Source organism: Camarhynchus parvulus, chromosome 14, assembly GCF_901933205.1.
Source record: "Camarhynchus parvulus chromosome 14, STF_HiC, whole genome shotgun sequence".
Classification (NCBI taxonomy): Eukaryota; Metazoa; Chordata; class Aves; order Passeriformes; family Thraupidae; genus Camarhynchus; species Camarhynchus parvulus.
This window is the reverse complement of record NC_044584.1, coordinates 9,298,353-9,311,571: the sequence shown is the minus strand read 5'-3', so window position 1 is coordinate 9,311,571 and position 13,219 is coordinate 9,298,353. Positions and strand designations below refer to the sequence as shown.

Here is a 13,219-nt window from a genome sequence, read left to right as displayed (position 1 = left end):
CCCTGCCTTGGCTGAGGGATGGATTCCACCTGTCCTGCCCTCAGGGAGGAGGTGCCACCTGGGTCTCTCTCCAACACACATTTGCATGAGAATTCTAGAGAGTGAATTGTACTTGAACTTTTGTACTTTGATCAGATTTGACTGAAAAATTACAGGTTTAAGAGTTATTAAAAGCAACAGATAATACGATGATTTAACCTTCACTGCCTCAAAAAGCTGGGCTGAAATTCATGTCCCAGAGCTCTGCTGATTCCTACTTACTATGAATTATTGAACTAATGTATGTCAAGATACAGTTTCTGACACCAGGATTAGATGTGTGCCATTCCATCAGACTCTGGTTTCCCATTTTTTTTTTTAAATATTGCTTGGAAGGATTGTGTGAGGGTGAAAGGAAGTTCCTTAAAGTTAAAATGCCTTTTGGCTGAGCTCAAAAGAACACTCTGAGCCTGGTAACAAAACCAGACCAAAGTGCTCAAAGCACCAAAGGTAAGTTTGGAGTTGACTGACACAGCTTCATATTTTTATGCCATTTTTTCTTGTTGCTGCTTGGGAAATTAACTGTTTCTAACATTTCCCTCACCTAAAGCACTTTCCTGCTGTGTTTGTGACCTTTGCTGCACAAGAACTAACGTCAAAGACCAAGCCCATATTGTCAATGCACCACTCAAAAACTGCTCTGTTTGATTAAAAATAAGCATAAAACTCTTTCATACAGACTAGAGAAGACTTTTTCTTTTCTTTTTCTTTTTTTAAAGAACTCAGTAATTAACAATGAAAAGAAAGAGCCTCTTGAAACTTCTTCTTCAGTTGACTTTATGAAAAATTCAAAGCTAATTCTAGCTCTAGTCACGAAGTGTCTCACTTTTGTCTAAGGGAACTGTACCACTACAAATACATTGGTTAATAAATCTTGCAAACAGAGCATTATATAGAATATTCTACAAATTTTAGTTTTAGAATTGAAGTATCAGATAAATTAGACCACATGCAATTATTTTGCAATGCCTAAATTGTACATATCAATTCAGAACTTTAATTAAACTCCAGAAGAAAAATTTAAAAGTATCACTTCTTTCATAAGCAACTACCGATAATCTAAAAAAAATCCTTAGATTTAAAAAAAAATAAACGTGACTCTTGCAATTATACAGCTAATTAAAGACACTGGACAGACCTCGGAAAAAAGAAACATAAGAAGCAGGTGGAGGTTTTTGCACCAGGAAATCACTGAGTTCTGACCACAGTAAGGGAAAAAATGAAGTTGACTTTTCAGTGCTGTTTTGAGATTTCTAAAATATCTTTCTGCTTTGCAGGTGTCATCTACTTTTTAGACATGTCAAAGAGATCCTTACAAATTTCACCTAAATTTCCATGCTCCTGCAATGATGTGTTATTTTGTGCACTGCTTTTCTGTACTTAAAAAAAGTTCAAATCTTAAAGTCTTTCCTCTTTTTTTGAACCAAGATTCAAAAGCCACACTACAAATTAGGCTCTAATTACAATGCAAACCACAATGAAGGAATGTGTTTAAGGAAGCACATCTCTGAATAACCTTTCTACTCTGAAATTGTTTTGAGATGTCTCATTGTTGTAATTGCTCCTCATTAGTGCAGGTGCACAGATTCTTTTTTTCTTTAAATACTCATTGTAATTTGGTATAATTTGTGCTCTTAATTTAGGAAGATTTAAATTAAGCATAAAAGAAGGATTTTAGATGATGAAAACTTCATTAATAAATGAGCAACACACTTGGCCTCACTTTGAGCATACAAATATAATTGAAAATCTCATGGATAGCACCTCTCAGAAGTTCAAGTATACTCTCACTGAAACACTCTCATATTTCAGGTACCTTGAATGGTAAGTGAATATCATAAACGAAAAAAAAAACAGAAAAATTTTAAGTAGAAATATAAATACTTTAATTATATAGCAAATAAATCCTGAACTGTTTTTTTCCAAACAGCCCCAGCAAAAACATGATGTTTCTCCTACAGAATCAACAACTCATTGTACTGTCTAACACTGTCCTCCTTATTAGAGGCTTTTGTTCTCCTAATGGTGATTGATTGGTCAGGCATTATGGGTTTGTTGTTTTTCCTACTGAAGGCCATCAAGAACATGTCCAAATTTCGTGGCTATCACATTAATCAAAGGGAAACAAAATCCAAGGACAAGAAGCTAAACAGATGTTTTAAGAATGTGAGACAGGGGCTGTAAAATGCACAGAAGAAAAAAGATCAGTCCAGTTTGATTTGTAAGGTTGGTTTGTTTAGTGCACACAAACACTGTATTCTTGCAGGAAAAAGCTTCTCACCTGTTCCCTGGGAGGATGTAACTGGACTTTATGACAAATTCATATCTCTGCACTGCTTTCTGCTCTATCCACATGATCTTTACTCAGCAGCAGCTACTGAAAGTACCAGTGTGTGCCTGCTCCACCTTTAGTGCTGCAAACACATGGGCAGCGCACAGGAAAGAACGAGAAAAACAAAAAGGGCCCTTTACACTTTCACTCCTTCAGAAACAACACAATGTGAGACCTTCTGTCTGAGCACTGCTCCCTTTCATCGTGCCATCAAAGATCAAAACTCATCCTGCCAACGTGAATAACAGAGAAGCCAACAGCCAAGTTCCAAAGGGCAACTGACCCAAAATGGAGACCTTGCTCAGGAACTCTTCGTACATCTTCCGCTTCCTCAGAGTGCTGCCCTGTTATTACAGGAGAGAGAAAAAGGAGGCAGAACATTACACAAAAGTATTTTTGTGATTTCTTCCTACAGCTGCTCCTTTTTATTTTTTTTTTCCAAATCTTAAGCATAGCCAGTGTAAACAGCCTCAGGCAAACGTTTCCCCATAAAATGTCTGGGCAAGTTGTATTGCTGATAAGCAAAGACAGAAGGACTCAAATTCAATCCTGCTGTAATTTCACTGACTTCACTGGTGTTACTGGACACTGCAGATGAATTGTATCCATTTACAGGCATTCTTTTTAAAGCCTGAACTCCATCAATTAACTGTTTAGCTAATTCAATATATATATATTGTTGCCAATGAGGCTCTTTGTAATTAGAAAGTAGAATAAAACTTAAAATATCCCCCTTGTATATCCCATCCTTTTAGCTTAAAAACTCTTTATTGCCAAATGTTTATCTGTAAACCTGGTTAGCATTCTGTACAGTGTTGTATCTATTGTTATGCTGAGCAATCCATTCATATTATCATTTTAACAAGATTTAAGCATTTGGGAGCAGACAATCCATCAATGTATGTGCAGCCACCAGCACAGTCATTCCCATTCTACTAAGATTTTGTTGTGTGATAAATTTCTAAGACACCTTCTCCTTACATGGTGTTTGATCAGCAAGACAGAAAACCACAAGCAGCTGCTCCAGCACGCTTTTTTGAAGGTGATTAATGTTGGAATAATTATGATGAAATTTTACCAATACAAAAATAACGAATGCATCCTCAATTCCTTCTGCAGTGACATGAAAGTCTCGTAAAGAAATTCTTCCCAGGTACCAAAGAGGAACTCCAGGGCCTGCCTTGGTCCAGTGCAGTTGTTCCACATTGGTGACACCCCAAGTCCCTCCTGCCTGGGCAGATTTCCTGGGGATGTCAAAGGCTGCCTGGTGCCTCCTACTCAAATCTACAAGGCACAGCACAAGGATGATACATTGACCCTCTCAAGGAAAGGAAAACAAAGATGCCATTTATTCATAGACTGGGCAGAGAGGATGGAAGCAAATGTCAGTGTCTGCCATAGAAAAGTCACTTCTCTATTCCTCCTTCTCCAAGTGACCACATGTGGGTGCTGGGAATAGAGAAGGGGAAAGGAGAAGAAACACTTTGCCCTCCGGTGTGAAAGCATCCAGAAGTGTTTTGGGTATGAAAATGGGAATAGCTGATGTATTCAAGAATTAAATATCATCCCTCCTCCTACAAGTGCTGTGCAGGTGGGGCTGCAACAACCCCCAAAGCACCACGAATCCTTCCAGCAGCATCAACAGGCTTCAGCTCCGACTAGGAGCTGCCAGGTGCTCTCCTCTGGGGACATCTCCCATTTGTGCCCCTGTCCTGGGGTCACCCCTGCCCCCAGAGAGCCCCAGCAGGAGCTGCCCCTGTTCCCAGGTGGATCAGCAGCAGCAGCAGCAGCTCCTGAGGCTCCCCCTGCGCACCCCGGCCGTGACTCCGGGCTGGTGCTGACAGTTCTGCTCAGCGATAGCATCGCTCACCCTGCTCTGACCCCTCTGTCTGACTGACTTGGTGCTCAACCTCGGGGGGCCCCGGCAGCATTTGAAGTGCCAGAAAGAAAAAAAAAGTGGAGAACTTCAAACACAGGAGGCTCTGCAAGCCACGCCAGCTTCTGACAGCTCGCTGGGAGACAAAGAATGGAAAACTGGACACTGTGCAGTTGTTGCTTTCCTCCCTGCAATCGAGTGGAAATGAGAGCAGCAAAATTGACAGCTGTGGAAAACCAGATTGGTGGTTTAGTTTGATGGGCTGGGACACCCAGGGACAGATGTGGAAAATGCTTTTTAAATGACTTGTGGACACAGATGAATTTTAAGAAGCAGTAATCAGCAGCTGTAAGTGATGCCTGACCGCAGCTTTGAGTATTTAGAGATGCAGGCAAGACCCAGGAAGGTGGGAATTGCAGACATCCCACCTGGCCCAGACAGTAAGAGCCCACCACTTCCTACAGGATCACAGGTGTGCTATGCCTTGGCTAAAGTAAGCCAGGGCAGCAGTACAGAAACCACAGAGAAGACAAGTGCAAGAGCAAAACTGAAGTGGAAATAGTTAATTAAAGGTGCTGTTACAATTTTCTGTATTGTCATATTATCTAGAACCCCTCTTAATGCATAGCTAGAGTGCCTTAAATATCCCCTGTCAGAATGATCCCACAGGGGTGAGGGAGAACATGGGAAGAGCTAGTGACTGGGGCTAGGGGCTGCTGTTTGCCTGCACATGCACTGAACCCCAAGGTGACCCAGCTGATGGCTCCTGATTCATCCTGCAGGATGGCTCCATCCATCCCCCCCTCCCTCTCTCCTCAAGGAGACAAACAGCAGCCCCTGGGGTGGTAGAGCTTCACCTCAGGCTACCCAGGCAGGCACAGGAGCTTTCTCTGCTTTTTCAGAGCATCTGAGGCTGGATCCAGGTTGGCACAACCAAATCCCAAATTCAGTTCCAGGTAGGAGAGGCCTGGCTCACCCTTATGCACTTTGTCTTTATTTGAGAGTGTTTTCCTGCTGCAGCTCTCACGAGCAGAGTGAGGGAAGGATTTGGAGAGATCAGTACTGTAGTGCAAGCTAAAAACAACCCAGCAGTGGAATCACAGCCAAACAACCATGGGTTTATTTCCTTTGGTATTAACCATCTTTTCTCCCATGAAACAGAGAGAGAACACAGAATCACAGGATCATAGAATGGCTTGGGTTGGAAGGGACCTTAAAGATCATCTTTAGTTCCTTCCAACCAACTTTGGCCAGCCTGATTTCCTCTCTCATCCCCTCCCAGGCACAGTGTCACCTCTGACTTCTGATGTCCTTTTTACACTTGTTTTCTTTAGTTGCTTTACCCAAATTGCTGAGGCCAGGGCTATGAACAGCATCACAATCTCCTCTCCTACCCTTCGGGTACCCTCTGCAGAAGAACCTGTGCATTCCCTGGTACATGTGCTGGGTCTGTCCTCCTGCAATATTTTCATGGAGCTCCCAGAAGCAGCAGCAATTAAGACAGTACCAACACTTACAGACTGTGAGATGCTGAAAGTTCACCAGAGGAGGAAAATAACAAAAAGGGATCGGGAGGCGTTAGAAATGGGGCTAGAAAATAATAGAATGAGCATCCATTTGGAAAATATAACTAATAAAAAAATCCAGAGCAGAGATGTTTGACATACAGAAGACCTGCAAGTTGTGAAGCTGAAAGAGATTCACAGACAGGAGGTGAGACCTGCATCAGACTGCAACAAGAACACAGCCAAGGCTATTTTGGTCTGCACAGGCAAAGATATCATCCAGGAATGAAGTTTAGAGGCTCCATCTCCGTGGCTCAGATGTGACGGCGCCTGGTGTGCCACATTCTGTCTCGGTACCTCTCCTCCAGAAATGTGCTCCCAAATCCAACAGAGCTTGAAGAAATGCTAAAACACTCAGGGAGAGCTGATAAGGAAGGAGCAAAACAAATCCAGCCTGTATTTGTTGGCTCAGCACTGGGATCATAGGTATGTCATCCTCATAGCTAGCATGCACTGTGGCAGGGGCTTTAAGTAGACAGTGATAATTATCTACAGATATGTGACAGAAAGAGAGGGCAATTCAGTGCAGCATAACTTGACATAACTCAAAGTAATGGGAGAAAATCGAGAAAATCTAATTTAAGATCAATATCAAAAAAGTTTTCCAATGAAGGAATTATTCTCTCGCAGAAAAGTTTCCCAAGGGAAGCAGGAGAAATCTTACAGCTTAAGCCAGATAAAAACAATAGTAAATGTACATGAATAATTCTGCACTGGCAAGGTTCTTGATGGCATGTTTTAAAAAGTCTTTATTAATTCTGCTTTTTTCTATCCTATTAATAACTTATTTCAATAGTTGCTGCTTCTCCCTCTCCCCCTTCTCCTTTGTTCACTTTCTCCCTGGCTCGGAGCTGTCAGGCACAAGCTCATCTCCTCAAAGGCAGTGGCTCCCATTAACTACAAAGCCTTGTTAATATTCTAAGCTGCAGTGCTCCTCCCTGAGACAGTCCCAAGGAGAAACAAGATCACTCTCATTCGTCAAATCCACACAGAAAAGGCCTCAAAGCCATTTTTAGGACCATTTAATGTTGCAAGCCTTGGGCTTAGCTTAAGCCATCCACAGGCTGGGGGAAATGAATGCCCCAGAGACTGTAACAGGTCCTTGAGTTCCTATTCAGCATCTGTTTCATCTCATATCCAACTGCCCTTTCCCTGTTTTCTTCCAGTTTTTCCTCTCATTCCTCCAGTCCAATCTTTCTTTGTCCCTCCAGCACTCTTTGTGTCTTGTTTCCAATTCATTTTTTTCAGGTGGAGCTGATTGAGTCCTTCCTGGAAATCCCCACCTTCAGTGAGAAGCCAAACAAATGTCCACTGAGAGGCAAAGCACGACTCAAGTTTCAAAGAAAGAGTTATCCTGGCAGGAGGTGCCAGGATGGACTTCAGGACTGCACAGCCCCATTTAATCCCTGATTAAGCTGTTCCTGAATGATGCTTTGGGTGTCCATCCCTGCTGGAGCATGAAAGAAAGAGCCCCTGTGCATTCTGGCCATGGACACCAAGCAGCCCACATGGTCCTGGTGCTCTATGCCACAGATGTCAGGTGGATTGCAGCCCTTGGAGTTGATTTATGCTTTAGCCATCACACAACCTACATTTTATTTTTACCCAAAATCCTCCTGACTTTATTTTATCTCAGCTGAAAAAAAAACCTGCTTGTTAAAGAATTTGTTCTCGGGTTCAAAGTTGCAAAAAGACCGTAGAAGAAACCCAAACAGCATAAATAAAATGAAGTATAACATTAGGAACTGACTATCCTTGATTTGTCACAACTTACAAATTCACTTTCTGTGAGCAGCTTGCCAAATAGGCCAAATGTATTGAATCCCACCCAGCTCCACTCTCAGAGCCAGGTACCTTGGACCATGGAAACTAGAGGGTAGTTAGATTATCCTGGATCAAGTCCTGCTAAAGAAGAAATTGCAAGAAATTAATACTTCAAATTTTCTCAGTCTGGGAACTGAATTGTCTAGGGGATCAATCTGATGTTGGGATAGAGACATTTGCTGCTCTGGTATTTGTGGTATTTGCTATATTTAGAATACAAATATTGTACTACCCTGGGATGTTCCCCATTCCGTGATGCTCTCGAATCCAAATTGCAAAGAAGAGGGCAGCAAATGAATTCCATGAGAAGCCTATGGCAGAAAAAAATTCTTTGCTTTCTCCCAGAAGAATGTAAGTAAATAAATGTTGAATATATCCACAAGTGTGTGTGTCTGTGTCCGTGTGCACACACACAGAGAACATGCACATAAAAGAATTTGCAGCAGAGTGAAAAGTATGTAACCCAGCAGAGATGATTCTATAAAAAAAGTGGAACACACAGATGGACAGATAATTTGTGAGTGCACCACAGAGGGAACGTGTTGAAGAGGTTTTTTGTACCCCATCTAATACAATGAATTTCATGGCACAATACTTTGTCAAGGACTGCACATTCTGACAAAAAGATCCATCCCAACATTTATAATCATCACAGCTGCTAAAACAAACTTGAATGTGACCTTCAAGCCATCAGAGTACCTAAGCTGAGACATGAAATATAAAGAAATGTTTCAACAAACTTCCTCTGGGACAGGCTAAATAATAAATGGATGACAAGTGTAACAAAAAGCCAGCAGGAACTTTCTGCATCAGGCTTTGTCCATCCATAAAAAGGAAACCCCAAACTCCAAACCTCCTGAGATACATTTTATTCATATCATAAACCAGTCAGGATCAATGAGACACATAAGTGGGGAAAATGGCACTAAGCAGAAATAAAACCAAGAAATTATTAAATGCAAAGCAAAGGACCAAAATAGAGCCTGCAAGGAGAAATGAGGTGGAGAGCCAAGTGTCTCATGACAGGATAAAATCTTTTTGGCAAGTGTGGATCTGAAGGCATGATTTGCAAATAAATATTTACAACTTGAATAAAATTTCAACACTTGACTGAGAAAACACGGGGCTGGTCATGGCAGGGAAGGAATGCAGACAAGAGAAATAACTATCTGGGGTTATGGAGGGGCTTTATCTGACTACAGCAAAAATCTTTGGCAGAGAAAGGTCATTTATTCCTTGGACAAAAGGATTTGAAACCAGAAAATAAGAAAAGAGAAACCCACTTGCTCCCAAGTTTTGAAACCATCTTAAATGATACACTTCAAAAGATACCCTAAGCATTACTACTCCTTATTTAAAGGCAGAAGTATTTATACATTCAAAACACCCAGTTAGAGGCTAGATGGCAGGAAACATGTCTCTGGGAGTTGAGAGGCAGCCACTATTACACTTGAACTGAGCACAGCAAAAGCAGCCCCATAATGGTGGAGTCAGCTCCAAGTATGAGAGGCAGCCACTGAAACATGATGTAATTAATTCTTGGGCTTGAGGAAATGTGCAGAGAGCCACTGCAACCTGCCCTCACACGACTGCACAAAGACAGGAGTCCCATTTCACCTACAGCAACAAAGTTATCCACCCTGCACCTACAAATAAATAAATGGGAAGGTGACAGGATTCATTCAGTGTGGATGGGTAAATTGCATTCACCATGGACTGCATTTCAAATTGGACATTTTCTACACCTGCAGCAAATCATTTACCAATAAATATTTCCTATCTCAGCACTAATAATGCTGTCTGGGTATCTAACACAGTGCAACAGAACATCAATTTTTAGTGGGCTCAATTGTGAAAAAAACACAAGAAGCAAGAGAGGGAGAGAAATATATCCATGTTAATCAAAAGGTTTCATTGACTGCAGAAACTGAGCTTGCTAGGTAGGGTACAGCAGGCACTGATCCAGTGAATATGTAAATTAATTGGAAAAGCACTTAGCACTACTAGAATCAAACAGAAGTACAACCATAATATTCAGCTTGTATGTACGACCAAACTAGCATTAAAAACACAGTCTTTCCCACTTGGGACTTTAAATCCTTTTAGCAAAGTCCTGTCTCTGCATTAAATATTCATCTTCTGAAGTGTGCTATCAGGTGATAATGGACACATGACCAACCTTGACAGTTCACAGGACTGGCTGGTTTTAGGTACCTCTAGTTCCATCAACAGCAGCACTGAAATCACCTCCAGGCTGCAAAGCCTGTGAACCTGTCCCTTCAATTCCTCACACAAGCTCACAGGCAGCTGCAGAAAGCTCTGCTTAAAGAGCCACGGAATATGTGCCTTGTCCTGACATTTCTTTCCTTCCTACATTCCTTCACTTTTGAATTTTGGATTCTTCCTTGGAGCTTGCTGGTTCATCACACCAGTTATCCCAAAACCCCTCCACTGCATCCTTGTAGGACATGGGACAAATAAGCTGGGTGTGCCTCTTACATCTCTTTAGAAATTCTCCTGCTCTGAGTTTTAGAAGTAACTCTGCCTTCCTGCCTGCACTGGGAAACTTTCAAAACTATTCATCCTGCTTACCCACAAGAGAGAGGACAAAACACTTTTCATAATTATTCCTCAATTTGTCTTGGGGCCATCAGGCTGAATATTTTGGGGTAGAATAAATTTCCATCAGCTGTACTCTCCTAAATGCCAATGTAATGTTTGTTTATGTGACACTGAACTCAGCCCATGAAATAGGGAGTGCAGTGCTCATACAGACACCCAACAGCCATCACACAGGGTAAACAAAGATCACTTTTACCCTGCTGCTTAAGAATTAATCATTTAAGGGTAAAATCTACTCAGTTCCTTTGCTGGCTTTTCTGTTTTCTGTAACACCCACTGGAAATACAGATGATCTCAAAATTGTTAGTCTGAGAGCACAGTGTCATTTCCTTCAGATCAGAATGGAACAATGCAGCTTTGAGAGACAAGTCCTATTGAGAAATAAGCTTTACACAGAGTAGTGTCTGTTAATTATCAAAAAGAAAGGAATATTTTACAGAGAGGGAAGATATGCACATGGACATTGGAAACAAACTCATAAAAAAGTTATGACTTTGCTGAAGTTAATTATCTGTCAAAGTTTCCATTATAAACTCACCACTGAAGAACCAACAGCAAATCCATAAGCTAGCACACGCCCCAGGTGCCACAAAGGTCTGCAGGGCTTTGCTGCAGGGATGAGGGAGTTTGAAAGGAGCAGAGCAATGAATCATTAGCAGCTACAGCCCCATGGTATGTGTGGCTGGGTGCTGGCTAACAAAGATGGAGGGCACAGTCCAAGCAAGAGTTTTTATTATTTTAGTGGAGCTGGATTTACTTTCTATCACCTGCCTGGAGGAATGTAATACAAGATCAGACAAAGACTTCACAGGCAAGGGGTGCTGCTGAGAGATATTTCCAGGCTCACGATAAGGAGAGGATTTGCATAGCTTTGGTGGGTAACAGAGGCCTCCTGAGGTTTTCATTCACAGAATAGTTATGCATAATGTTTCTCAATTGCATTTCTGACTCAGCTCCTTTCTGCTGAATCCTGTCCCCTTTTCTCTCAGCTCACTTCATTCAGCTACTCGGTGATTTTGCCATGTCCGCTCTCTTTCACGCGGAAGCACCAGAGCACTCTGAACACAGAGCTGCAAAAGAAAGTACAAAATGCCCACTCCACGAGGAAGCCCTTCCCCATGAGCTCACCATCAAGATGCGTCTGTAGCTGTCTCTGTCGATGCCCCAGAGCTTCAGGTCTGTCTTGGCCTTGACGGTGGCAGCCCGGGGGGTTCCGTAGATCAGCGCCAGCTCCCCGAAGCTGCCTCCTTCCCCAATGCTGGTCACCCACTCCCCGTTGACATAAACCTACCACAGCACAAGACAAAAGAATCAAAAGCAGAGTTGGAGTTCTCCTCCTCACTGCCTAAAAGGCTGTTAGCAATTTCCTTTCTAATTGTCAATGTTGGGGACACAGAAGGAAAACAAGAGCGTGACGCTTCCGACAGTTGGTCCCCAAAGAGGGGAACAACCTGCTCTGTGGACAGAATTTCAAGTTGTCTTGCTTCAGTACAATGACTTTATTTACTCTCTGGGTTTTCGGCTCCCATGGTTAGCTGGCATCATGTTTTCCCCCTTGTGTTCAAGGCTCAGGCAGTCAGCAAGCAGAACTGTCACAACTTTGGCTTTTTATTAACACTGTCAGACTTGAAAGGAAGGAGGTTTGTTGATATGTGTAATGAGGATTACTGAAATGTGCCATGGCCATGAAATGAAAAACAGTCAAAACAAGGAAATATCTTTTGAAAAGGAACTTTTTTTTTCCTTTCTTCCCTAAGCCTAGTGCCTCCAAAACCCATTTAACTGTAACTATACAGAGCTCCCTAGTGAAGATGATTAAGGGCTTTGGACTTGAGAAGCTCCAAGTAGAATGACCCTTTAACATCAGCTCTAGAGAACTCAGGAAGCAGAATTTGACCCACATCCCATTTAGGTACTATATCCTCTTGGAACATGGTATGGATTGCCATACTTTTTCTGGATGATGTTTAATTTGAGAAGAATTCCTATACTTGAGTGCTATGTGACATCTTCCCTGGAGGAAGGGGACTCATGCAGGTGTTTTCTGCAGGGCAGCTCTTTCCTCACTATTTACTCATGAACAATGCTGCTCAAGAGCCAAGAGTACATGCAAAGGCTGCTGTGGGCTGTGCATTCTGCAGCTTGCTATAAACTACACAATAAACCCTTTCAATTCTGTCACTGGGCCTGTGAGTTTGGAGGGGAGGGCAGGAAAGACTGGGTGCATTTACTCAGGGCAGAATATACCCCAACCTGTTACAGACCAGTAACAGCAGAAATCAGCCAGTATTAATTTCATTTTCTTGGAAGTTCTGTGAAGAAAAATAATATGAAAAAAAAAGAGGCAGATATTCTCATCTTAAGCAGAAAAGTTTTGCAGAGGCAAAGACCATAACCTGACACCAATTAGTGAGTAATAAACTAGCAGTTTTTAAAAAATGCATGAATTAGAGCTGTGCTCAAGCTGGGCATGAGAAAAGATGGTGACCAAAATAAATGAACTGGGGTCAAAACTCAACAACCTGTCAGTATTAATTTTAATTCCATCTTCGTTTTATGATGAAAAGGCATAATACAAAATACAGCTGGAATCAATCCCAATTTATCTTCACAATATTCAATTAAGATTTGCTCTAGCTCCTACTGAGGCCAGTGAAATGCTGGTTCAGTGGGAGATGGATGAGGCCACGAAGCAGTTCAGCTGATCAAGAGACCTCTTGGGCATCAGCTGAAAAGGAGCAGCTGAACTCCAGGCAATGTGGTGGCTCCTGGTGCTCCTGGAACATCTGAGGATCAAGGGGCTTAAAAATAAAGGGTAAAAATAATCCCAAACAGGCAGGTGGTTGCAGACTGCCAAGAAAAAGCTGAAGCCACAAAAGCTAAAGCTTCATTTCATCACCATGACAGGATGAATGTCACCCAGGAGAATATCACACAAGAGAACAGCAACAGCCTTCCCTT

At 42.1% G+C, this 13,219-nt stretch overlaps 1 protein-coding gene across 2 annotated transcripts in view; it reads right to left on the bottom strand.

Moving 5' to 3' along the window:
- Window positions 1-13,219, bottom strand: part of PRKAR1B (protein kinase cAMP-dependent type I regulatory subunit beta) — a 92,454-nt gene that overhangs the window by 20,463 nt on the left and 58,772 nt on the right. For both annotated transcript variants that reach the window (XM_030958021.1, XM_030958020.1), the window contains exons 7-8: window positions 11,387-11,545; window positions 2,655-2,715 (exon numbers count right to left, since the gene is read on the bottom strand). In XM_030958021.1, coding sequence (XP_030813881.1) covers window positions 2,655-2,715; window positions 11,387-11,545 — 220 coding nt within the window. The remainder of the gene's footprint in view (window positions 1-2,654; window positions 2,716-11,386; window positions 11,546-13,219) is intronic.